At 38.0% G+C, this 27,993-nt stretch overlaps 1 protein-coding gene across 2 annotated transcripts; it reads right to left on the bottom strand.

Annotated features, from left to right (window-relative positions):
* Window positions 1-9: 9 nt before the first annotated feature.
* LOC114899401 (guanylate-binding protein 6-like) lies at window positions 10-25,613 on the bottom strand. 2 transcript variants are annotated; one of them, XM_029230102.1, is made up of 11 exons: window positions 25,486-25,597; window positions 13,968-14,170; window positions 13,042-13,169; window positions 10,677-10,786; window positions 10,278-10,474; window positions 8,677-8,922; window positions 7,644-7,924; window positions 6,709-6,921; window positions 5,690-5,792; window positions 5,160-5,353; window positions 10-4,210 (listed from the first exon to the last, which is right to left on the bottom strand). In XM_029230102.1, the coding sequence occupies exons 2-11, from the start codon at window positions 14,155-14,157 to the stop codon at window positions 3,983-3,985; spliced, it is 1,890 nt and encodes a 629-aa protein (XP_029085935.1). In that variant the 5' UTR covers window positions 14,158-14,170; window positions 25,486-25,597; the 3' UTR covers window positions 10-3,982. The 2 variants fall into 2 exon arrangements, with proteins under 2 accessions (XP_029085935.1, XP_029085934.1); XM_029230101.1 differs by having other exon boundaries at window positions 11-4,210; window positions 13,968-14,184; window positions 25,486-25,613.
* Window positions 25,614-27,993: the final 2,380 nt, after the last annotated feature.

Genomic DNA, 27,993 nt, shown 5'->3' with positions numbered 1-27,993 from the left:
CATGCCCCGGTCCGGAAGGATCCCGCATGCCGCGGAGCGGCTGGGCCCATGAGCCATGGCCGCTGAGCTTGCGCGTCCGGAGCCTGTGCTCCGCAACGGGAGAGGCCACAACAGTGAGAGGCCCGTGTACCACAAAAATAAAATAAAATAAAAAGGGCTGGAAAAAACTCATTTTAGCTAGTTAAAATGTTCCATCACTCAGACCTTAGATGGAAAATCACATTGAGTATTTGCCTAAGGTCAGAAACCTCTTGTCCTAGCCTCACTCTGGGACCCTGGAGTTCGGGTTCAGAGCTATAAAGCTCAAACTCTGCTCTGTGAGAGAGTTTGCTCAGTTTTCAGCTTCCTTCAGTCCAGCTATCAAGATGCTGGCATCAATCCAAGGGTCTTAGATTTGAGATCTTTTCTGTATTTTGTTTCCATCAGATGGAAAAACACAATATTCTCAGCAAACACCTTTACTATTTTGACTATGGGTAATGGTAGGGATATTTATTACCCCTTGAAATGATAAAGAAATATTACACTCGGTTATTCATCCAAACATTCATCTATTTATTTATTCTTTCAATCACCATGCATCTGGGTTTTACTATGCTTTAATGTTATCATATTTGGTCCTTAGGATTCAATAATGCACAATTATATTCCCAGGCAAGATGGAGTAGATTGAAACCAAACTTAAAGAAGGAAGGACTATTTGGTTTCTACTCTGAGTCTTAATCACTATCCAGGCAAGATATATATATATATATATATGCAACATTTATTACTGCCTAAATATTGCCATAATATTATGTAACTTCCGTATAGGGGGTAACCTGCATGAGAACAAGATCTTTACTTTGCTCTCTTCACATAATCCAGAACAATGGCAGGTAGGGCATGAGAATTTAGTAAACAGTGTAAATAATTGGAACTAAGTATTCCTTAATGAGTACTAGATGTGTGAATAAATTGTTAACTACTTTTGAAAGCCTTTTTCTCTTTTTAAGTGATCAATACAAGTTGTTTTTATTATTTTTTATTGAAAGGAAATAAAAACAGTATTTCAAAGAGATATCTGTACTCTCATGGTTATTGCACTGTTATTCACAATAGCCGAGATATGAAAACAACCTAAACACTAATCAACAGATGAATGGATAAAAAAGAAGTGGTACATGTACACAATGGAAAATTATTCAGCCACAGGGAAGGAGGATGTTCTGCCATTGCGACAACATGGATGGACCTTGAGCCCATTATGCTAAGTGAGATAAGTCAGACAGAGAAAGACAAGTACTGTATGATGTCCCTTATATGTCAAATCTAAAAAAGTCAAGACTTCCTTTTGTTCTTCAGTTCGGGGTGTCTCTAGTCTAAGGGATTAGAACATCTGCTTAATTCAAGCTCTCAATGAGAACAGATACACAATATTTCTATAGAACAGTTTGCTTTTTCATTAAAGCCTACCATTTATTGGCCACCTATTCATTACTATATGGTTTCTTCCTTAAAAGTCAAAGCTATTCTTCCTTCTGAACACTTGAAGCCACAACTGGATAGAGTCATTTAAAGCTCCAGTGAAGACGTGTTACCATCCTTGCAGAGGCACAAAAACTGTGATACACGATGTCACTGAGAAGACTACACCAGAAAAGTTTCTTTTGCTCTGCTAGCCTTTAAGACCTTAAAGGTTTAAAGGGTCACCTTAGAGACCTTAATCTAGTGTGTAAAATCCGAACTATCTATTACCAAAGACGCTTAGAGTGTTCATAGAAATCTGGCATGATAAGTCACACATGTGTCAGTCTTTTGTTTTTCCAGCAGATTCTTATGTAGTACACTCTGTGCCTAAACATACTCTATGAAGATGTACAGAAAAATATGTAACAGTTTCTGTCCTCAGATGAACTTTACTTTTATTTGAAAACAAATACGAGACCAAATTAGTTGCATGGCACCTGAGCCAAGACTGCATTTATTACCAGGATCCTGTGTGCCTCTACTTTAACAGGGAGACTGTGAAGTCTTTTCAGGATCTGAGTATCACTGCAAACTTGGATCCTGATTCCAAGAGTCACCGAAACGTTTGGCCATTCCCATTTCCCAGCACACAGGTACCAAGTGAATTTCCAGAGGTCCCCTAGGAGGGGGACTGGGGAAATCATTATCATTTAACCTTGTTCTAGAGTTGCAGAGTCCTTTCTCTTGGGATCCTGCCCTCTCCTCCAGGTGATAGGTTCATGATCTGAAATTGGTTTAGATCAAGGCTATGGACTGTCTTTTTTATCGAGGCTACCTCTCAGCCTCCTGGTAAACATCCTTGTCTCCATTTGATTGTTTCCTCCCCTCCCTTTTGACTCTACAGACACCCTGTTCTATTTGCCATATTCAGAGTTTTCTCTGCTCAGGTCTGGCTGGCTGCCACTCCAACCACATTATAGACTGAGTGCTTGTGTTCTCCAAAACTCATTTGAGGAAACCCTAACTTCTAATGTTCCAATGTACTTGGAAGTGGGCCTTTGGGGAGGAAATTAGGTAATGAGTATGGGGATTTCATGAATCTGATTAGTGCCCTTATAACAAAGAATCATGAGGTTCTCTCCCCGCCTCCTCCCTTTTCCAAAAATGTGAGGACACAGTAAGAAATTTGCCATCTGTAAAGCTGCCAGAGGACCCTTACCAACAACACAACAGTGCTGGCACGTGCTTTTGGACTTACAGCTTCCAGAAACGGGGAAAAATAAACGTTCTTGTCTTAGCCACCCAGTCTACGGTAATTTTGTTATAGCAGCCTCAGCTAAGACAAACCATGATTCTCATCACTATGGTATGTACTTGGGCTTCTGATGTTTAAATGCTAACAGGTGGCCTCCATGCGTCAGGGTCTATAATCCCCAGTACTATCAGGACATCCAGTTCTTCAATGATACATCACGTCTTTGGCCCTTGCCTGCAGCAGAGAGTCAATCAATGAACATTCAAGAACGATGGGATTCCTCTCACCAGTGCATATTCTTAATGTTTAGTAATTTTCTTCCAATACCTTAGAAGTGTAACTCAAAGAGAGGAAGTGAAGGCTCCTCTAGCTGAGATTTCAAGGGGTAACAGGAAAGTTTATACCTTCTTTCTGAAGAAATATAAGGGATTAAAAACACAGCCAAAGTGAAAACAAGATTAGGATGCAAATTTTATGCTTTCTAGTATTCTGATCCAACTCATTGAAAAGACTGATGTCATTTCTAGAAGCAATGAGCAATTTCATCATCTAATAGTCAATTTCACATCCCATTTATCATTTTTAGTATTATACTTTATGTTTTCTTTGTCATTTGAGAAATGATAATACAAGCTTTCTTTACAAAATTGAAAAGATAGAGGATATAATGAAAAGTGTGTGTCCCTTCCATCACTAACGCCAAGCTGTTCTCCCCAGAAGGAACCAATGATACCACTTTCTAATGAATCTTCCAGAGGCGTTCTATGTGTACATATATATGAGTGCACATAATAATTGCATTTTTTATGGTGAACAGATTATGCAAACTGTTTTGTACCTCATTTTTTTCACTCTACTATATATCTTCAAGGTTGCTCTGTATTTAAACATATAAACCTCCACTATCAATTTTTTTACTGGCTACATAGTATTCCAGTATATGTACATGGAAAATGTATATTACCAATTTATATAGATGGACATTTAAGTAGTTTCCCATCTTTTGCCATTAAAAGGGATGCCTCAACAGGCCTCTTGTATGTATGTATGTATATATACATATATATGATTTTGCACACATATATTTCCTAAAAGTGAACATGCTATATCAAAGTGTCCATGCATTTATTCTATCTAATGTGGGCCAGGCATTGATATTTTCTAGTAACCACTTTTTATATTTAAAGATTTTCTGAACGAAAGTGAAAAGCATTCACACCAAACATAGGCCAGAGCATGTACATATATTGTGTATCTGTAATTTCTTTAAAAGAAGACCTACTTCGTTTTAAATAGGGAGCTCACACCACTCACAATATGACCAAGAAGTTTGCCTGGAGTGCACAATAGTGAAGAGACCTCTTTGCCAAATTTGTCCAAGGCTACTGCCAGCCAGGGAGTATCATCATCTTTAGTATTATCAATCATATTTTTCAAATGATTTATCTCTGCATTCATCTCCTCAGATTTCTTTCTAAATCCTTCTTTAAGCAGAGCTTCCTGGACCTAAAAAAAAAAAAAAAAAAAGTGAGAGAAGGGAAGTAAAACTTTTTAAATCCCCATTTTTTTCAAGGGTTACATTTTGTCAAACTTTAAAACTTTGCAAATTATCTTTGCTTCACTGCTAAAATTGTTCTTTCTTACTCAGTCATGAAAGGAGAATTTTGTAACACAGAATATCTACTGGTTTGGACCTAAACACTAAGAGAAAGTATAGTTTACAGCCTTACTAATATTCACATACCATTGGGTTTTGCCAAAAAGCTAAGCCTGACATGAGGACAAATATATGTTCCAGCCAAAAAATGAGAGGTGAGAGGTAACCTTGGTCTGATTGCATTAATTCTCAGTCCCACTCAAGATGGTGCAGTCACCCAAATCATAGAAATCTGTTATAAACGCATCCAGATGGACAGTGAGAAAATTCCCTCTATGTCACGTGATAGCTTGGTTATCTATCCACACCTGGAGACATTGTAGCAAGTTTAGAAGCCGTTGCCTCTCTATGTTTTTAAGTCTGGACATTTCCAATAGTTTTATGACAGCATAGATCTACCTCAGGGTCTCTGGGTGGTAGCAAGGTTCCTGGTAATTGGCAATGATCCTGGTAAAGCAAACCAGTTGCTGCTCATATCAAATATATGTGGTTGGAATATCTGTTTAATGAAACCTCATGAGATCATTTAAAAATTCTCAAAATGGATATCCAAACACTATTTATATTCTCCAGGGGACTGGAGGGGCCATAATCATGCTGAACTCTCCAGAGTCTACTTATACAGTAGAATTCAAAGGCTTTTTGGAAGGATTCAAAGGCTTCAGGATTTTAATATATCACAAGCAGTAAATGGCAGGGGTGCTTCCCTCCATAGTCTTGCTGTAACCTTCGCCCACCCCTTCCTGATGTACAAGGGTAATGACCGTCAAGCACTACTAAGGCCACAGCCTGACCTACCTTCAGCTTATGCTTCAACATCATATTGTGCTCTCTCAGTAGGTTTTCTCTTCCCCTCGCCAGCTTCTCTGTCAGCTGGGCTATGTTTTCCTGGAGACTCCTCTGTCGTGCTTCCGTCTGCTGCTCCAGTTCCTGCAGTTTCTGTTTCAGCAGCTCCTGTTCCCTCTCAGCTGTCTCCCTCCTGGTCTGCTCCTCTGCCCCAAAAAGGTTTTAGAGAGGGATGAAAATAAGGTAAGGACTGATCTCTACCCTCCTGACTTCAGAGACCAAATAAAATTGGAAAGGGAGGTAGGAAATCTCTGAAATCCGCCCCCCGTGTCCACACCACCAAGAGCACATTTCAGAATGTGATGGGAGAGGCTCTGTCTGGCTGACATCTAACCATGTCCAACCACAACTCCCCTTGCTGTTTTTGGATGTAGCAGACCTGTCCCACAGATGGAGAAGAGGCTCCTTCTTCCTTATCAGGAAGGTTTTGCTCTCACACCTGTCAGAGGGAACTGCGGGACCGCCAGAGCCCTACTCCTTACCTACTACAGCCTTCTCCCCATCACTGAGGGCTTTATCTGCCTGCAGGATGGATTTCTCTATTGCCACCTGTGACAGCAGAAAGTTCTGGAGGACTTCGTTTGCCTGAGGAACCAAGAAGGAGCACAGAACTTAAAATTCCATTGAGGAGATTAGTGCTGCAGAAACAAGTATGTCCATGTAATTTTTTGCTTCATGTTTAAAATTCTACAGTGGTTCACTACAAGCCTAAGCTCCTTACGGCGACCTGTCTTCCTCCAGTATCTAGCCCCGTGCTCCTTCCTTCTACCCACTCCAGATTCCAGCCAGTCAGAACTATGTTCAGTTCTACAAGCCCAGGATCTCTGGTGCTGTCCCATATTGCTCTTCCCATATTGCTCTTCCCAATGTGAAATACTGCCTCTAAAATGTGCTGCTGTTTTCCTCTGCTACTTGCTGTCTGTAACTTTAGGCAAGTTAGTTTGTTGACAAGTTAGTTGACAATAAGCGTAGATGCTTCTTAATGTTATTTGAAGGATTAAAGAGTCTAGCGAAAGAGCTTAGCATTATGGCTATAGGCAATAACAGTTCAAAATATGTCAGCTGCATTCTTGCTATCATTCTTACTTTTTTATTAGTACATTTGTTACTATCACCTATGTAGCCCATTTTCACAGGTTCAGAAGAGTTATAACTTTGTATGCAATTGTCTGTGTATTGGACTTCCTCTCTTGTGATCAGCCTTGAGTACAAAGACTCTGATTTGTAGATCGTCTGCACTTGGCACATCAAAAAGCATGTTGTTGGATGAAGAAATGAACAATTTCTGTTCTGCCTCGTGAACTTTAGAAATCCATAGTCATTTTGGGGGAATGGACATTTCTCCTCAGGAATAAAGAACATTGTATGGACCTCAAGTGCTAAAACTGTCATGATACGCCCATGCTCTCTCATTACCCACACCTGGTGCTGTGCTCTCAGATTTTCAGGAACCCCCCTTGACTCTATTCTGTAGACTCCCCATGCTCCCCTTATTCCTCACCTTCACTCCTTTCCTGGGCACTTGGCAATACTCGCTTTCAAGCATTTCCTTTGCTTTCCTGTAGAGTTCATGACCTCCAGGAACAGAAAAAGTGCCTGCTGAAATATTTTCCATTAGGGCCTTGGAAAGCTCCTGAAGTTTAGCCTGGCAGTATTCGACAGATGCCTGTTCATTCTGCAGCAAGAAACCCTCCTTCTTATCCTTTAAGATTTCCTGCAAGGGAAATGTAGAGAGATGTCACCAGAAGCAAGGAACAGAGGAAATACGTTTCCAAGGAATCTGGTAGAAGGACTGGTGTGACTGTGGTCCTCAGGAGAAAAGCATTCTGTTGGAGTACAGGGAATAAAACAGCAATCACAAGATCTGATCTACTCACAATCTTGAAAACTCTCTGTAAGACCACAGGAAAGTTTCTTAGCCTCCCTTCAGGCTCTTCATCTGAAATGTTGGAGTCACATTATCTAATCTCTGTGGTTCCTTGCAGCTGCAACATTCAGTGATTCTATAGTCAATGATACAAGGAGCAACCTAAGTTGAAAATGGCCTGGAATGAGGGGCTGATAAGAGAAATTTTGCGTGCTGGTCATGGGAATGTGTTCACAGGAAAAGAAACCAGCTTCAGAATGACTTTTGGATGCTCTGGACAGCCTTGGAATCCACAGAAGTATTTACTTTATGAAGATATCTATACTGATTTTACATCAGAGATGAGAGACATTTCCAGATAAACTGCCTGAGGCTTGGCAGAAAAAAGAAGGAAATGTAGTCCTTTGAAGCCCTATATCCCTGATGGGAACACAGACTACTTTATCCTCGAGAGAGGGATGAGCCATGGGTTCAATAAAGGCTCTGCTAGGCTTTTGACAGATGCCTCTTCAGTCTGTCATATTCTCCCCTTCTTCAAGAGAAGGGGACAAATAGTAAAGAGAAATTACCACAAGATTCTTCTGGAATTCCTGATTTTCATCCTTGAAGGAGCGCTCCATAAAGATTGCAATGGCTTCCCTCTCACAGGCTGCGTGCACCTCCAGAAGCTCCTGGAGCGTGTCCGTGGGGAGCCTCAGTTGCTGGGCCATCTGCTCACTGTAGTGGTCGGCTGCCTTCTGCGCGGCCGCTGAGTTCTCCAGCTGGGCCAGAGTTGTCACTGCGTTCTCCAAACAAGGTACAGCTCCAGTATTGATGGTATCCACATAGGTCACAACCAGAGTCCTCAGACCTGAATAAGCCAGGACATTTAAGGGATAAATATTAAGTTATCAGTCAATAGGCACCAGGATTCTGAGGCTACATTTCTAAGGTCTCACACACACACACACACACACACACACACACACACACACACACACACACACACCACTTCCCCCTTCTACTATCCCTACCTTCATTTCCCTACTGACTCTTCATTTTTATGGTTTTCCAGCCCACAGGGCTGAAAAAAATTAAAAATTTACCTGTATGTAAAATACTAGGGGATATCTGAAATATTGAAAGCAAGATAGATTACAGAGGTATTAGATGAGACAGGGTATATCAGATTATATCAGATTATATTTATTCCCAATTCTGGGGCTTTGAATGGATTTTTCAGTGATTTATGGGCTAATATTTATTTTTGGACCACTGTAAACTCCCAAAATATTTTTTGTATTCTCCTTGTGAAGAACACTTACTATACAAGACTTCCCCTGAGAAAATGGAATTTTGTTTTTATACCCAGATAGTGAATTTTTTTCTTAGTGTAGGAATTTTTCAGATCAGTGGAAGCCACAGATTTCAGTGACAAAACTTGCAATTTGGGGGAGAGATTTTTAAATCTCCAAAAGTAAGATAAGTATAAAATATACACATTTCTTCATGGAGTATGAATGTCTGTAGAACCTAAATTCTATACGGAATCACACAAAACTACTGAAAAACACATATATAAAATATTCAATGGTCCCACGGAAATGGGAAAAAGAGTCTCACGGTTCCCAGTGACTGTGATTCCCTCTCTGAGGGTCTTGGTTTTTGCATTGGTGAAGATGTAAGAACAGAAATTGTTTGTTTGTTCCAGGAATTTAGGATCCAGTTGGTCTTCAGACACATTCTCAATATCAGCTAGAAGTTCTTTGTCATTTGTTGGCCGGTCAAAGACAAAACATTTCCGTGTTGGAAAGAAATGCCTGATACACTCTCTGGGTAGATTTGATGTTTGGGCTTTGGGATTCTTGCCTGAGGGACAGAAAAACAGAGATTAGACTGGGAAGACTCTTGGGACAAGGGAGCTAATGGTTTTTACGACAGGGATTTGTGTATCTTTGCTGTCTTCTATGTTTATAACTCCTTTAACATAGACATTCAGTACTTCTATGCACATCAAACTTATACCAATGACGTAACTCTGGAGAGAAATTTGGGGAGACTTCTGATCCAGTAAAAGAAACCTATGGCTGGTATCCCCAGACCCGCGCATGGTAGAGTAGTTGTCTATTAGATGTTTACTGAACTAATGGCTAAAAGAATGAAAGGTCAAGTGTAACTTTTTGCTCTACTTAATCTCATGTAGGAATTGAGCTGTGGGACTAAAAAGAAGAGCCACAAAAAAGGGATAGTGAACAATATCAGGAATATTAGGAATGACACCAGATTATTTAGGGGAAATGATTTTGATGCTAAAAAATAATTGGTACAGAGTTAGCTAATTTTTAGTAAAAAACACTGAAGGGTAAATGTACCTAAAATGTAATTTTAAGATGTCACCACTAATCAATAACCTCTTTGACATAAAGGATTATATTTGATCTGACAGTTGTCTTCTCCCACCTAGCCAGTTTCTCAATAAATATTTAAAGAAAGCATAAATAGAAAAATGAAAACAAAAAGGAATAAATCAGAATTGATATATCTTTCAAGATTTCATCAGATATACCCACTGTAAATGTAACCAATTAAAATAATTTATTAATTTGTAATTAAAGCATGGGTAAATATATGGGAATTAGGAGAAAGGTGTGATATGGAATGTAAAATGAATGTTCTAAAAATTATTGCAAATATTGAAAAGGCATAGATTGAAAAGACACACACTTCTTCAGGATTACTTAGAACATAAAGTCATTTTGTAGATGATATACTATACAGGATTAGAAAGTTCCCTCTTTGAGAAAAATAATACCTAACTATGTGAAATGCACTTTTCTTTTCATTAGATTGACTTTTCATTTTAATTTCATGTCTAACAAGTATCTTGTCAGGTTTTTTTCCTCAACAAAAAAAGCAGAAGCCAAAATAGGGAACTCAAGTGTCTGGTCTTTAGAAGAATTAGCACCCATTGTAATCTGGATGCTAAGTTAAAAATGGTATGAAAAACAAATTGGTTTTGAATAATTTCACTTTACCTTACACTTTACTTTTCTTAAGAGAACTTAGACTCCAGTCCCTAGAGCTTTGCAATCTGCTTTCCAGCCACAGTTTCTACAGACTTTGATCGAGTCTCAAATACAAATGCAGCCCCAGAGATGGTGGACGGTGTGTAGTAGATCCCACCCTCTATTGGACCATCCACTGTCCAGGCCATGCTCTGATACCTGGAATCAGCTTCAAGGCATTCTCCAGGTATTCATCTTCTGTGATAGGGTGACCGTTTAACATCAGCTCCAGGGTGAAATCCCGTACAGTCCAGATAAAGTCTGGAAAGAAACTCACAAACTCTGTGGAATCTTCTAGTACACCAGGTCTTGAAAAGGACTTGGCCCTGATGAGTTCTGTGAGCTCTGTCACATAACTAGGAACTTGGTTAAGGAAAAGAAAACCCCTACACACAATTCCCACATTTCCCTAATTTAAAAGTATTATAATCACTCTCTTTTGCTGTGAGTCCCCTCCACTCCACTAAAGGCAGCTAAATAACAGGGAAGGAGAAACTGACTCTACCTCCATTCCCAAAAACTCAATGAAACTTGGTGGTTCAGTTCCTGGAAGGATACTGCAGTTGTTCCAAGGCCTGGTGGTTGATGGTGCTCATGCTGTTGTAGACAAAGCTGCTACATAGAAGCACAGCCAGGGCAAAGATCCACGAGTCATTCTTAGGGTCACCCTAGAAAGCACATTTGAACACGAGTCTTAGGAGTTTACTCCTAAATTAGAAATTCATTCATACACTTATTCTATCATATTTTCATTTATTATTTCAGCTGACATACTCACCATGCAAAGAAATTGTTTGAAGAGAAACATAAATACAGATAACAGCTTTGACAATTACAAAGACATTTTTATGTTTCCAATTTTTTCATATATAAAATCCTTCTTATCTTCATAGTGCTTTTTTTCCCCTCAATTGGATGAAGTAAAATAACATATACATAAAATCTAGTACAGTACTTGGTGTGTAATTATGTATTCAATGATGACTGTTAGCACTTATTTATTCTACAAACATTTATTAATCACAGCCCATATAAAATATACCACAGTTGGCATAACTGGGTGTTTAAATTGTATCCAGTCAGTAAATATCTGCAGGAAGTTACTGAATGCTCCCTACTGTTTCTTAGATTTCAAAAAGCCATGTTAAAAATGACAGTTATTCCTTTCAAGATGCCTATTTCAAAGCAGTGACAAAATCCATAACAATAAATGCAACAAAGATGACAATACCTATAAAAAGCTTACATCTTAGTAGTGTATATAAGCAGTTGAACTTATAGCTATAATATTAAATTAAAATTTGTTTGTCAAGGAAGAATAGAGCTATGAAAGCTGGAGAAAGAATCTATGATATGAAAGCCTCCTCAAAGTCTTGAACTGAGTATTAAAGAATTGGCTGAATGTGGAATTGAAGAAATGAAGGTGGTCCCATAGATAGAAACACTCACAGAAGCAAAATTAGACATGGGAGCATACAGGGGTCTTGTAATGAAAATAGAGTCATTTCATCTGACTGGAGCAGAGGTTGAGTGGAGAAGTACATTTGAGCTCTAGTGCAGCCTGATGAAGGGCCTTAAAGGCCAGGCTAATTTGTTTGTATAAATCATAGCACTGTCTAAGTAATAGCATAAATCCAGAGATCATTTCTACTATAACGGTTGTGAAGCTATTCCCTAGAACAAATGCAAAAACTGTGATTCATGTCAAGAAGAGTCTATATTGGAGTTTGGGGGGGAAATAGTCTATTCATCACTTTATTTCCCCAAAATGCAATTTTCAAAAATAATCAATTAGGATAAGAAGAAGTGGTATTTATGACAAACAATAAATTATTTCAACAACAAGACTATATCATTGCTTGATATATGATTTTAAAATAAATACAGAATTTCTAATTCTCCTTTGGGAAGAAATAGAAAGCTATAGAAATTTAGATACTATTTCCAAATAAGTCTCAAAGTAAGTGGGAAAAAAGTAATTTATTTCATCCATTAGTAGAAAGCTAAAATACCAAAAATCCATCTTAAAATGTTTCTTGTAGGACAAACACATGCCTTTATAGAAACAGCACATTCAGAGGTATCTTACAGCATTCTACAATGCTCTGTGAGTAGTTGATGAACTTCATCATAGAAAATATAAACCCATCTCTTAACTCTAACCCTCAAATACATTCTTCATCTGGTAGCTAAGAAGGTGAATCAGAAAACTTTCCTCACTCCCAGGTTGATGTTTCTCCACTTTCTTACCAAGGCATCCTTACACTTAACTGTAAGTTATGGAAACTGTGAGGTGCTGCCTGGATCACCTTTCAAGACTAAAGGACTTAGTCCCCCAGCTGTTGGGAGTGCTGGTGAAAGACAGTCTTTAGGTGTCAGGCCTCTTAATTAGAAAGGCTTCCAGAGCAGGCTTCCAATAATTTATCAGCACCCTTGTCCCAGCTCAGGATAACTCAAAAGGACCATTCAATCTAGAGCTCACATGGAATTGACAGAAGTTGGAGATTGCAACGCAGCACTTCTTCCTCTCTCCAACCTGCTTCTTTACCAATCATACTTTATTAAACCCGACTGCATATGTGTGGCCTTGTCAACTGGACTAAAGACTCTTCGAGGACAGGACCTTTATTTTGGTCAGTGATATCTACAGTACTAAGTTCAAAGGTCTAGAATTCAGTTGTTCAACAATTATTTATTAAATGTAATCAAGTCATCCACACAGTGCCAAGAAATGAAAGATTTTATCTAACATACCATGATACCTTACCTAGAAGTGAGATTCAAACAAACCATAGTCTGCCTCCTTTACTATAGGTGATTTCTAGACTTTACAAATAGACACAGCAGTTAAATGTCTATGATCGTCAAGCAATAAGGAGAAAATTCAGAATAAAAAGGATTTATCTGTGATTTTCTGCCTTACTTTTTCCACATCGCCCAGGCCCTCTGTGTCCAGAAGGACCAGGGTATGGTCTGACTTGGAGGGGTGAGGCACACACCACATCCAGATGCCCTTTGTTTTAGACTGCACTGTAGAGCCCAGAGGGAAACCTGCAAGGGGAGGGGAGAAAGCAACTTTCAGTTACAGCAGATAATCTAAGCAGCCCAGGGGCTAAAACGTCAGACTTACTGGAGTTTAAGTACCCCAGCATACAACATGGTGCTTTCTCTATTTCCTCAAGAATGTCCTACTTTGTCTGTCACCTATTTCAAGGAGGAGGGGATATTAATTGTGAGAATGATGCCAAGCAAGGGATCAACAAGGAGACAAAGAGGTATCCATGAATCAGACAAAACAGAGGTCTCAGATAACCATAAGAAGAGTATTTTGAAAGAATGGTGAGGTTCAGAGACAGAGAGAAGTGGATTGCAGTAAAATATGGGCAGGTAAAAAAGTGGAAAAAAGAAATTGAGATTATATTTTTTGCCAGACAAAATAATTTTTGAAAAGGGGAAGAGGTATTAGCCACAATAAGATATGAAGTCCAGGAAGGATTTTTAAGATAATATATAATGAAACATCTTTATATGTTGATGAGAATATTCCACAGAAAAGCAAAATGTGTTTCGAGAGAGAGAAGACACAATTGCAAGAGCCCAGTACTTAAGCAGGTAGAAGAAGGTAGGATTTTTTGCATACATAGGAGAAACATTGCTTTATAGGAATAAAACAAAAAATATGATAACAGATCACAATAAGGTAGTGATTTAGTGGTGAGAATTAGAAGTGAAACGGTGGTTTATTGAGAGGAATTTGGTTCTCCCTTCACATGACCAGGGAAGAAAATTAAGAGGCTGAGATATCAGCTAGAGTCAAACAAATGGATCCTGACCAAGTACAACACTCACCATTGTTCTGTCCTGTAAGACGGTTCATCAAGTAGGATTTGCCTGTACGATACAGTCCTACAATGGCCACGACCACCAAAGGCTGTGAAATCTTCTCAAGAATCTGTAGAGCTTCCTGGTTCACTGACAGCAGCTCATTGTCATGTTCCACCAGACAAATGGGGTCCCTCATGTTGGGTCCAGATGCCATGGCAACCTGCTAACTTAAAAGTGCTTCCTAGTAGAAATAAGATTATAAAGTCATTCCCTAACTCAGAGTCATACAAGCATTTGTCAACGTTGGACTTGGTAAGAATTCTGTACTTTCCATGAGACGAAAGCTAACCTAGAATTAGCAGACTACAGAGGTTTTCCTCCATCATTCCCTCAAATCTCTGATGAGGTTTGTAGTGAAACACTGGCTATTATCACTCTCTATAGTTTTACTTCAATAATAATAATAAAATTCAAGTTATTGTTACTACACACTGAAGGCCTACGATATAGCAAGCCCTGTGATACATAAAGTACATACCCACCTAAACTCATACTTAAAAGAACCAACCATGATATTAGAGACATGGAACATTCAGCTTCATCCCCCAACCTCTGGGGATCAGAGAAGAGCTGAAAGTTGCATAATCATCAATGACTAATTGTTTAATCAACCATCCCTATTTAATGAAGACTTCATTTAAAAAACTGAAAAACCCTAATTAAAAGGGTTCAGAGAGATTCTGACTTGATGACCATGGAGGTGGTCAAAGGATGGCATGTCTAGAGGGGACATGGAAGCTCCACAACACTTTCTTACCTTTCTCTATGCATTTCTTCTATCTTGCTGTTCCTGGGCTGTATCCTTTTTTAATAAACCAGTAATCTAGTAAGTAAACTGTTTTTCCTGATTTCTGTAAACCATCCTAGCAAATTATTGAACCTGAAGAGGAGATGGTGGGAACCTCCAATGTATAGCCAGTTAGAAGTCCAGGTGACAACCTAGACTTGCAATTGGCATTTGAACTGGGGGCCAGTCTTGTGGGACTGAGCCCTTAACCTGTGGGGTATGGACTAACTCTTGGAAATTAGTGTCAGAAGTGCTTAGTGTGAAAAAAATGCCCAGATATGTGGTGACCAGAAGTGAAGTATGGAGAATAGAAAGTTGAGAGGAGAAATTGAATTTTTCCTTTTCAGGGTGGAGACAAACAATAGATGATCAAAAGACCCAAGGAGAGAAACTTTGGGAAATTAAGATATTTAAAAGCAGCATATACAGGGGAAAACTGAAAAGGCACACACAGGTTCAGGGAAGATGCATGCTCAGAAAAGCCTAAAAAGACTTTATGGTTTCTCCTTAGCTTAATCCCAAGCCTCAAAACCAAGGGCCAGCTTAGTGAAAGAATTCCTTGGCACAAAGCCAGTAGGCAAAGAATGGGAAAGTTAGCTGCTTTTATAAATGCCCAATTTTCAACAAAAGCAACAACAAAACAAAAATCACAAGGCATACAAAGAAATGTATGCCCATTCAAGGCATACAAAGAAAATGTGGCCCTTTCAAAGGAAGAAAATAAAGTAGTATGAAACACCCCTGAAGAAATACATGCACTAAGTGTTCTAGGCAAAGACTTTGAAATAACTTTCTTAAATATGCTCAGAAAGCTAAATGAAAACACAAAGAACTAAAGAATACCAGAAAAACAATATGTGGGGACTTCCCTGATGGCCCAGTGGTGAATAATTTGCCTTCCAATGTAGGGGCCACAGGTTTGATCCCTGGTTGGGGAACTAAGATCTCACATGCTGCAGGGCAACTAAGCCCATGTGCCTCAACTACTGAGCCCATGCGGCACAACTAAAGAGCCCGCATGCCTCAACTACAGAGCCCACGTGTTCTGGAGCCTGCACACCACAACTAGAGAGCCTGTGCAGTGCAACTACTGAGCCCATGTGCTATGGAGCCCATGCACTACAACTAGAGAGAAGCCTGCATGCCACAACGAAAGATCCCACATGCCGCAACTAAGACCTGAGACAGCCAAACATTAAATAAATAAATAAATAAGCTGTAACTCCATCCCACCCACACATTTCTAAAAAAAAAAAAAGAAAGAAAAAGAAAGAAAAGAAAAACAATATGCGAACAAAATTTTAAAATCAACAAAGTGATAAAAATAATAAAAAGGAACCCAGTAGAAATTCTGAAACCGGAAAATACAATAACTGAATTTAGAAATTTTCTAGAAGGGATCAGACTTACACAGTCAAAAGAAAGAATCAGCAAACTTAAAGCTAAGATATCTGAAGTTATAAAGTCTCAGGAGCAGAAGGAAGAAAGAATTTTTTAAAGTAATATAGCCTAAGAGATTTATGGGATATTGTCAAGTAGACAGATACATGCATTACGGAAGTCACTGAAGCATAAGCGGAGAGGCAGGGCAGAGAGATTCTTTGAGGAAATAATCACTAAAAATTCCCAATGTGATGAAAAAACACGAATCTACAAATGCAAGAAGTTCAACAACTCAAATAGGATAAATAATTAGAGACCCATGCTGAAACGTATTATAATAAAACTGTCAAAAGACAAAGAGAGAATCTTGAAAGCAACAAGAAAGAAGCAACTCATCACAACCCACCACCCAAAAGAATTCAAAATAGAAGAACAAACAAAGCCCAAAGTCAGCAGAGGGAAGGAAATAAAGATCAGAGAGGAAATAAATAAAATGGAGATCAAAAAACAATAGAAAAGATCAACAAAACCAAGAGCTGGCTTTTTGAAAGGATAAACAAAATTGACAAACCTCTAGCCAGGCTCACCAAGAAAAAAAGAGAGGACCGAAGTAAACAAAAAAGAAATGAAAGAGAAGAAATAACAACTGCAACCTAAGAAATACGAAATAACATAAATGGATACTATGAATAGTTATATGCCAACAAATTGAACAACCTGGAAGAAACTGACAAACTTCTAGAGACATAGAGACTGCCAAGTCTGAGTCAAGAGAAAACAGACAATTTGAACAGACCAATCACTAGAAGTGAAATAGAATCTGTAAAAACAAACAAACAAACAAAAAATCTACCATAAAACAAAAATCCAGGACTGGATGGCATCACTGGGGAATGCTACCAAACATATAAAGAAGAACTTATACCTATCCTTCTCTAACAATTCCAAAAATTGAAGAGGGAACACTCCCAAATTCATTCTATGAGGCCACCATTTCCCTGATACCAAAACCAGACAAAGGCACCACAAATAAAGAAAATTACAGGCCAATATCTTTGATGAATATATATGCAAAAATCCTCAACAAAATATTAACAAACTGAAATCAACAATACATAAAAAGAATCATACACCATGATCAAGTTGGATTCATTCCAGTGTCACAAGTATGGTTCAATACAGGCAAATCAATGTGTTACACCACATTAACAAAAGGAAAGACAAAAATCACATGATCAATTCACTAGATGCAGAAAAAGCATTTGACAAAATTCAATATCCATTCATGATAAAAACTCTTGTCAAAGTGGGTATAGAGGAAGCATATCTCAACATAATAAAGTCCATTTACGAGAAACCCATAGCCAACATAATACTTAATGGTGAAAACTTGAGAGCCTTCCCACTAAATTCAGGAACAAGACAAGGATGCCCACTCTCATCACTTCTCTTCAACATAGTATTGGAAGTCCTAGCCACAGCATTCAGACAAGAAAAAGAAATAGAATGTATCCAAATTGGAAAGGAAGAGGTAAAATTGTCACTATTTGCAGATGACATGATACTCTCTGTATAGAGAACCCTAGAGTCTCCACCCAAAAACTATTAGAACTAATAAATGAATTCAGCAAGGTTGCAGGATACAAGATTAATATACAGAAATCTCTTGCATTTCTATACACTAATAAAGAAATATTAGTATGAGAAAATAAAGAAATCTCATTTAAAATCACATCAAAAATAAAATAAAATATCTAGGAATAAACTTAACAAAGGAGTTGAAGACTATACTCTGAAAATTATAAAATATTGATGTAGGAAATGAAGGTGATTCAAAGAAATGGAAAGACATCCAGTGCTCTTGGATTGGAAGAATTAATGTTATTAAAATGGCCATACTACCAAAGCAATCTACAAATTTAATGCAATCTCTATCAAAGCATTTTTCACAGAACTAGAGCAAACAATCTGAAAATTTATATGGAACCGTGAAAGATCCTGAATTGCCAAAGCCATCCTGAGAAAAAAGAGCAGGGTTGAAGGTATAACCCTCCCAGCCATCAGACTACACGACAAAGCTACAGTAATCAAAACAGCATGGTATTGGCACCAAAAAACAACACGTAGCTCAAAGGAACAGCATAGAGACCCCAGAAATAAGCCCACACTCATATGGTCAATTAATCTGTGACAAAGGAGGAAAGAATATACAATGCAGAAAAGACAGTCTTTTCAACAAGTGGTGCGGTGAAAACTGGAAAGCCACATGTAAAATAATGAAATTAAAACATTCCCTCACACCACATACATAAATAAATTCAGAATGGTTTAAAGACCTAAATGTAAGACGTGAAACCTTGAAACTCCTAGAAGAGAACATAGGTGGAACATTCTGACATCAATTGTAGCAATATTTCCTTAGATCAGTCTCCTAAGGCAAAAGAAATCAAAGCAAAAATAAACAAATAAGACATAATTAAATTTAAAAGCTTTTGCATAGCAAAGGAAACCATCAACAAAACGAAAAGACAACCTACAGAATGGGAGAAAATATTTGCAAATGATGTGACCAACAAGGGGTTAATATCCAAAATATACAAACAACTCATAAAACTCAACCTCAAAAAGCAAACAATTCAATCAAAAAGTGCACAGAAGACTTGAGTAGACGTTTTTCCAAAGGAGATATACAGATGGCTAATAGGAACATGAAGAAATGCCCAACATCACTAATTACTAGAGAATTGCAAATCAAAACCACAATGAGCTATCACCTTACACCAGTCAGAATGGCTATCATCAAAAAGATCACAAATGACAAATGTTGGAGAGGATGTGGAGAAAAGGGAACACTCATACACTGTTGGTAGGAATGTAAATTGATGCAACTATTAAGGAAAACAGCATAGAGATTCCTTAAGAAACAAAAAATAGAACTACCATATGATCCAGCAATCCCATGCCTGGGTATATATCCAGAAAAAATGAAAACTCTAATTCAAAAAAGATACATACACTCCAATGTTTATAGCAGCACTATTTACAATAGTTAAGGCATGGAAGCAACCCAAGTGCCCATCAACAGATGACTGGATTAAGAAGTTGTAGTATATAGACAATGGAATATTATTTGGCAGTAAAAAGAATGAAATACTGCCATTTGCAGCAACATGGATGGACCTAGAGAATATTGTGTTTAGTGAAATAAGTGAAACAGAGAAAGACAAATAATATCAGTTATGTGTGGAAACTAAAAAATAATACAAATGAATGTATATTCAGAAACAAATACAGAAACAAAGTCACAGATGTAGAAAACAAACTTGTGGTTACCAAAGGGAGAGAAAAGAGGGGAGGAACAAATTAGGGGTATAGGACTAACAGATAAAAAGTACTACGTATAAAATAGATAAGCAGCAAGGATATACTGTATAGCACAGGGAATCACACCCATTATCTTATAATAACCTTTAATAAAATATAATCTACAAAAATACTGAATCATTATGCTGTATGCCTGAAACTAACACAATATTGTAAATTAACTATACTTCAATTTTTTTTAAAAAAAACTTTTTTAAGAAAAAAGAACTCTTTCCATAAAAACTGCTCTCAAAATTGAGGTAGAGCTTAAGACATTTCCAGGTAAAGAAAAGCTGAGATATCCATTACTACTAGACCTGTCCTGGTAGAAATGCTAAAGGGTTGAAATAAAGGACACTAGACAGTAACCAGAAAACTATATGAATATAGAAAGATCTCTGGGAAAGGGAATTTATCAGTAAATATAAAAACCTGTATTATTGTAATTTGGGGTTTAATTACACTATTTTCTACAGTGTATAAGAAACAAATACATAAAAATTATAAATCTATGTTAATGGATAGACAATATATAAAGATGTAATTTCGTCATTAATAACATAAAGTGAAGGAAGGAAGAGCAATGAAAAAGTAGAGTTTTTGTATGCATTTGAACTTAAGTTGGCACCTTTTCAAAATAGATATTATAAGAGTGTTACTGTAATCACCTCAGCCATCACAAAGAAAATATCTATAGAATATACACAAAAGGAAATGCAAAGGGAATCAAAATATGTCAGTAGAAAAAAATCAACTAAACATAAAAGAAGGCAGAAATGAAGAAAATGAGAAACAAAAAGCGATAAGACATATAGAAAATAAATAAGAAAATGGCAAAAATAAGTTCTTCCATATCAGTACTAACTTTAAATGCAGATAGATAAAACTCCCCCTAACAAATGTAAACGGATTAACTCTCCAATGAAAAGGCATAGATTGGCAGAATGGATTTTTTTAAAAAGTGCTCCGACTACATGTTGTCTAACTCACTTTAGATCTAAGGACACACACAGGTTAAAAGTGAAAGACTGGAAGAAGATATTCTATGCAAATCGCAATGAAAAGAGGGCTGGGGTGGTTATACCTATATGAGGCAAGAGAGAATGAATGTACTTCAAACATTATTAAAAGAGACAAAGAAGGACATTATGAGTAGGTAAAAGAGTCAAGTCACTAGAATATAAAACAATTCTAAATATACATGCCTCAAACATCAGAGCTCCAGAATATATGAAGCAAGCATTGACAGAATTGAGCAACAGAGCACTCAAGAATAACAGGAGACTTTAAAACCCTACTTTCAATAATGGGTAGAAAAACCAGACAGAAGATCAATAACAAAATAGAGGACTTGAACAACACTACAGATTAGTTGGACCTAACAGACATATATGGCACACTCCTATTCAACAACAGGAGAATACACATTTTCCCAGATGTGCATGGAATACTTCCAAGGATAGACAATATTTTGGGCCACAAAACAAACCTTAAATTTTAAAAAGTCTGAAATCATACAAAGTATCTTTTCTGATCACAGTGGAATAAAACTAGAAACTAATAGCTAGAGTAAAACTGGAAACCACAAGCGTGTGGAAAATAAACAACACACACTTAACCAACGGGTCAAAGAAGAAATTCCAAGAAATATTAGTTAATATTTAGAGACAAATGAGAATGAAAGCACAACATAACAAAACTTATAATATGTAGCAAAAGCAATACTAAGATGGAAAGTTATAACTGTAAATGATTGCGATAAAAAAGAAAAAACCTCAAGTCAACAACCTAAGTTTACTACTTAAGTAACTAGAGAAAGAAACAAGGTTCAGGGCTAGCAGAATGAAGGAAATAATAAAGATTAAGCAGAAATAAACAACAGAAAAGCAATAAACAAAATTTTAAAAAGCAAGCATTGGTTCTTCAAAAAGATCAGCAAAATTGACAAACCTTGAGCTAGACTGACTAAGAAAAAAAGAGAAGTCGTATTACTAAAAACAGTTATCAAAGTGGGATACTTCTTGGACCATGGCGGAGGAGTAAGACACGGAGATCACCTTCCTCCCCACAGATACACCACACCTACACGTGGAACAACTCCTACAGAATAAAAATTTATAAATTAAAAAAAAAAACAGCAAAAAAAATGTGATTCATAAATAGGCAAAGGACCTGAACAGACATTTCTCCAAAGATATACAAATAGCCAATAGACACATCAAAGGATGCCTAACATCACTAATCATTAGGAGAATATGAATCAAAAGCACAATGAGATACCACCTCACACCAATTACGGTGGCTATTACCAAAAAAAAAAGGCAAACAAGTGCTGGCCAGGATGTAGAAAAATTGGAACCCTTGTGCATTGCTGGTGGGAATGTAAAATGATGCAACCACTGTGGAAAACACTATGGTGGTTCACCAAAAAATTGAACATAGAACTACTATTTGATCCAGCAATTCCACTTCAGGGTATATACACAAACGTATTAATAGCAGGGACTTGAACAGATATTTGTACACCAATGTTCACAGCAGCAGTATCTAAATTAGCCAAGAGGTGAAACAACGCAAATGTCCATCAAGGGATGAATGGATAGACAAAATGTGGCAAGTCATACAATGGAATATTATTCAGCTATAAAAAGAATGAAATTCTAATATGTTACATTGATGAACCTTTGAGACATTATTCTAACTGAAATAAGCCAGACACAAAAGGAAAAATATAATATGATTCCTCTTATGTGAGCTACCTAAAATAGTCAAATGCATAGACAGTAAGTAGAATAGTGTCTAGCACGGGCTGCAGGGAGAGGGAATGAGGAGTTATTGTTTATTTAAAGGGTACTGAGTTCCCATTTGGGATGGTGAAAATATCTGGAGATGGATAGTGGTGATAGTTGCGCAACTATGTGAATGTACTTAGCACCACTGAACTAAGTAAAATGGTTAAAATGGTAAATTTTATGTTAAATATATTTTTTCACAATAAAAAGTTAAAAAAAAAAGCAGACAATCTATTTTTCTGTGCCATGCTACTGCAACCAATTAATTGGCAGAATTAATTGCAAATTAATTGCAGATTATTTGCAACTGCAAAGACATTGGTTATCCTATAAGTTCCTTTATCAATAACCAGTGGTAGCTTTCAAGCGACCATCATACACCAAAATGTGCTAACACTAGTGTGATCCTACGTGCTCATCTTTTACCTGCAGGTATAGAAGAGTGTTAAGTAGAAGAAGCAGCAGCTGTGTGGGAATGAAGTCAATAAAAAGGATGCAGCCTCCCTTTCAAAAAGAGAAGGCAGGAGACAGGAGAATGTCTTGTATCTTAAGGGATTCAGGCTGAAGTACTTAGCTGAGAAGGGTCAGGGTTTTTTGCAACTTAGTCCCAGAAATGAGAATACGAATAAAAATGCAAATATCATTTTATATTACATTGAGAGAGATATACATGTATTTAGAGAGAGAAAGCAAATCTAGCAAGAGATCACCACTGGGTAAAGCTAGGTGAAAAGGATATGGGATTTCCTTGTCATTGTTTTCCAAGGCAAAGTTTGATTTGAAAAATTAAGTATTAAAAGCACAATTATACCATGGGTCTCCTAGCATATTTTTGATTGCTATTATATTAAAAGTTTCCTATAATATCTATGCATGTTTCATTATCAGAATATATAAACATGATATAATATTCAAATATCTCAAATATTCAGTTTTATATTTATAGGTCAAGTATTCAAGATACATCTAATATTATCAAAAAAAACCCCGAGAAAACAGCTCTATCAGTTACTACTCATGTGGCCTTAAACAAGGAGTCTCACCTAGCTAAACCTAAGTTTTTAAAGATTGGGGGTGGTGGTGGTGGTGGGATGAGCTGGGAGACTGGGATTGACATATATACACTAATATGTATAGAATAGATAACTAATAAGAACCTGCTGTATAAAAATAAATAAATAAAATTAAATTTTAAAAAAAAGATAATTATAGGGGTAATGTGAGAAAAATTATAGGTCCCACCTGGAGAATATTTTGATAATAAAATTAAATACTATAAGCTTATATCTGAGCATAGCATGTGACACAAAATAGGATTTCAGTACATGTTTGTTGAATTAGATGGAGATTTATCTATAATAATTGCACTGAACAAGTTGGTCCATTGGGTGCATTTGAACACAGTCTGTGAACTCTAGGTTACTAAGAAACAAGGTCTACAAATAGAAATTTTTTATCAGAGCAAAGCAGCAAGCAAATTCAAACACTGCTCCTGCACCATCTCCTTTTGTCTAATTCTTCAGTGTGGGGAGTAAAGAATACAAAGGAAAACATGGGCCTCTAGCAGCTACATTATAATTTCTGCAGTTGTCCAGTCCCCTCTTTAGAGTGAAGACTAAAGGAAGCTGTAGGAAGATGTGAGAGGAATAACTGCAAACAACTTTATATATGGAATCTAAAAAAAAAAAAGGTCATGAAGAACCTAGGGGCAAGATGGGAATAAAGACGCAGACCTACTAGAGAATGGACTTGAGGGCACAGGGAGGGGGAAGGGTAAGCTGGGACAAAGTGAGAGAGTGGTAGTGTATATATGGACATATATACACTACCAAATGTGAAATAGATAGCTAGTGGGAAACAGTCACATAGCACAGGGATATCAGCTTGGTGCTTTGTGACCAGCTAGAAGGGCGGGATAAGGAGGGTGGGAGGGAGGGAGACGCAAAAGGGAAGAGATATGGGGATATATGTGTATGTATAACTGATTCACTTTGTTATAAAGCAGAAACTAACACACCACTGTAAAGCAATTATACTCCAATAAAAACGTTAAAAAAAATAAAAGACCCCACCCGTTCAAAGGGCTAAAAATAAGATAAAAGTGGGAATCAAAAAACCCTGCAGGGGTGCCCCACACTCTCCTCTGAGTGTTTCCTTTTGCCTTTGCCTCAATAAACTGCTTCTTTGTTCTCTTTGCTCCAAAAAAACAAAAAACAAAAAAAACAGATCTGTGATTTCTTAGCTGTGAATAGGCTACAGAATTTTTAACTTCAATTAACAAAGTACAACTGTTCAGTCCTGCTCAGGAGTGGTTTTCAAAATTTGATCTACAGAAGAATCATCCAGAGGGGTTGTTAAACCCAGATTGTATAGATTTTTTAAATGCTGCAAAAGACTCCATGTAACTATGAAAAACAAACCAACAAACACGGGGCGTGGGGGAGAAGAGAGAGGGAAGAGAGAGAGGAGGGGGAGCCAGAGAGAGAGAAGGAAAAAGAGAGAGTTTTGAAGAGATTTTTAATTTTTAACTAATAAAAAATCAGCTATGTGGGGACTAAATTTATCTCTACATAGATATTTTCAGAGCTCTCGCTACGAAGCTTTCTTAAGTATGACTGATAGAAAGATTAAAAGATAATTGCCTATAACCTCCTTGGCAGAAACTGTCTTTTTTTTTATTTTGCTGTACGCGAGCCTCTCACTGTTGTGGCCTCTCCCATTGCGGAGCACAGGCTCTGGACGCGCAGGCTCAGCGGCCATGGCTCATGGGCCCAGCCCCTCCGCGGCATGTGGGATCTTATCGGACCGGGGCACGAACCCGTTTCCCCTGCATTGGCAGGCGGACTCTCAACCACTGCGCCACCAGGGAAGCCCTGCAGAGACTGTCTTATTCTCTGAATTCTAATGCCAGCCACAGAGCTGGATAAAGCAAGACAGGCAAACTCCCATGAGGACTCTTTCGAGGAGCAGCACGTCCAGGGAGACAGAGTGTGCCCGTCACTTTGCAGATCTTACTGATCCAGAGAAGCTGAGCGTCCTCCAAACTGAAGCCAGCCATAGACCTCTGCACCCCAGACAATAGGCAACCTGCCCTCTCTCAATTGTCACTTTGAATCAGAAATCAATTTGGGGTTGCACATAAAAGAGATAGACATACCTGCTCCACACACACCAAGAACAGTTCCAGTTGCCTCTCACCCCTTGCTCACTTGCTCCTTGCACCTTTCTGTCCCTCCTTTATCAAAGCTAAAACAGACTGAGCAAGCCAGTCTCCCCTTCCAGTAGAGTAACGGGATAAAACTGAAATTGAAAGTAATTCACGCTGTTTTTGAGACAGCAGAGTCGTGCCAGATTTAGTGACTACAGCACAAATATGGGTGTGGGGTGCAAGGTGAGAGGAAGTTAGAAAAATCCAGTCATCCAACAGTTGCATCCTAACACATTCCACCAGCTTTCTTTGGGCCTCCCCACATTGAAGACTTCCCTGGCCTCTCTTCTTCATACACCTCTCTCCCGGGTGTAAGGTTGCTTATGGTGGCTTACGTCTCCTTGACAAACAAGAAAATTAGAAAATCCATGGCACAAATGTAAGCAAAGCAGTATAAACCAAGTATATTTCAAGTATTTTTCGCTTAGCGAGGATCCCTGAGTGCTGTTTAGTGAAGAGCTCTTAACATTTTAACCTGTTCCCTAATATATATATATATATTTAATGAAACAAGTATCTTTTATAATAATTAGAAAATAAAGATAAGTAAAGATGAAAATGAATAACGCTTCATGGTATTATCTGGGGATGCTCACTACTGGCTTGGCATTCTTGTACTTCCCCAAAACATGGACCCTCTCCTAACATAGGTACAGCTCCTTTTCTACAGAAGTTTAGCCAATTGGACCAGTTTCAAAGGGATTTATTCAGTCAGATAAGAAAGTGATTGGGTGTGCCTGTTTGTTAGTGAGGAAGGAAATGGAACAGCTTATAAGAGAAAAATGGAGGTGCAGTAGGAAGACGCCCAAGGAAGTCAGGCTATGAGAACAAAGGAGTCCTCCTCCTTCCTCTTCTCCACCTTCCTCACCATTCTCCTTGTCTATGGAAACTTTTCCATAAAAGGCCAGATAGTAAACACTTTAGGATTTGCAGGCCACAGATCTCTGTCACAACTATTCAGCAAAAGTATCCATAGACAATGGGTAAACAAATTGGTGTGGCTATGTTCCAGTAAGATTTTATTTACAAAAGTAAGCAATAGGGCGGATTTGGCCTATGAGCTATAGTTTGTCCACCCTTGGTTTAGGTAAGTGTGATGCTACTACATGCTAGGGGTTGTCACTGTCTCATGTATCATTGTTTTACAGGCCAAGTGAACTTTGGTCTAAGTCCAAAGTCTCAGGCTGAGTATCTGCTTCTACGGCCATTTGGGTCAAACAGTATCTAACTATCCTTATTGTTTTGGAGCAGAGAGATGGAAAAGGAGTGCGTTTACTGTCCATATGTCTGAGCATCATCCAGGTGAGTTCCTACCTGGGTGCCTGAGCCATGCATCCACATGTCTACATAATTGTCCAACTCCCAACAACATATGACTGCAAGTAGCTCCTAAACAAGCCAAAGAGAAACAAGTGGTGATAGAATATATTGAGTGGTAGTGATTAAGAGGCTGGTTTGGTTGTGGGACACCTGGCCAGGCCTACAGGCCTCTGTGAATGAGTGAGGAAGCCTAACATCTGGGTACATGTCAAGGTGACTTCAGCTAGCCTGAGTGGGCTGTGCCTTGGTGAAGGTTATACAGACTTTTCTGCCTGCATTTGCTAGACTGTCCATTCCAAGAACAGATTAAAGAACACAGTTCCCGAGGATGCGGCACAAGGCCAAACCTAAGATATAAAGGCTTGCAGACGCTGCCATCATGTGGTAACTCAAAATCATGATCTATCCAGTAACATATGAATGTTCCTGTGAAAAGTACTTCACTGAATTCAATATAAATTCAATATAGAATCTATAGAAATTCAATTATAATAAAGTAGAAATCCATATATACAAATGTATCACATGCATGCAATGATAATTTTGCCTTTATATGTTTCCTAATGTAAACATTGGCTATAATGTAAGTTCTCTAAAGGTTAATTGAAATGAAGAGAGAAGTAGTACGGTCTTAAGCTCCTTTGGAGAAAATGTTTCTACCTGGGTTTTCCCTCTCAGAAAAGAGACTGGGATGCACATAGTTATTTGAGAAGTGATGACAAGAAGCCAGAGGAAGGGAGAAGCGGGGAAAGGGAGAGTAAAAGGGAAATGGAAAAGTCAAAAAGGTGAAATATTGAGCTGGTTACCCTTGTGGGAAACTGGAGATCAATCCCAACATGGATATTCTGAAGAACTACATGGAATGCATTTCAGAAGTGTCCCTCTGAAGGGAAATGTGAGGATTTTCCCAACAACTCATGTTTCCCATTGATTGAGAGTTACCATAGAGGTCTTTAACCCCTCTAAACTTACAGCTGTGAAGAAAAGCCTGAGAGAGAATAGATGAAAGACACTGGAGTAGGACATAGAAGTATGCTGACTGGTACCATGAGTGCACTGCTACAGTGGGTTTGAGAATAGAGGCAAGAGACAGAATGAACAGATAATAAGCACTGGAAATACTGAAGCCAACGAATT

The sequence above is a fragment of the Monodon monoceros genome, unplaced genomic scaffold, assembly GCF_005190385.1.
Source record: "Monodon monoceros isolate NGI ecotype Baffin Bay Population unplaced genomic scaffold, NGI_Narwhal_1 Super_Scaffold_18, whole genome shotgun sequence".
NCBI lineage: Eukaryota > Metazoa > Chordata > Mammalia > Artiodactyla > Monodontidae > Monodon > Monodon monoceros.
This window is presented reverse-complemented; position numbering and strand designations above follow the sequence as displayed.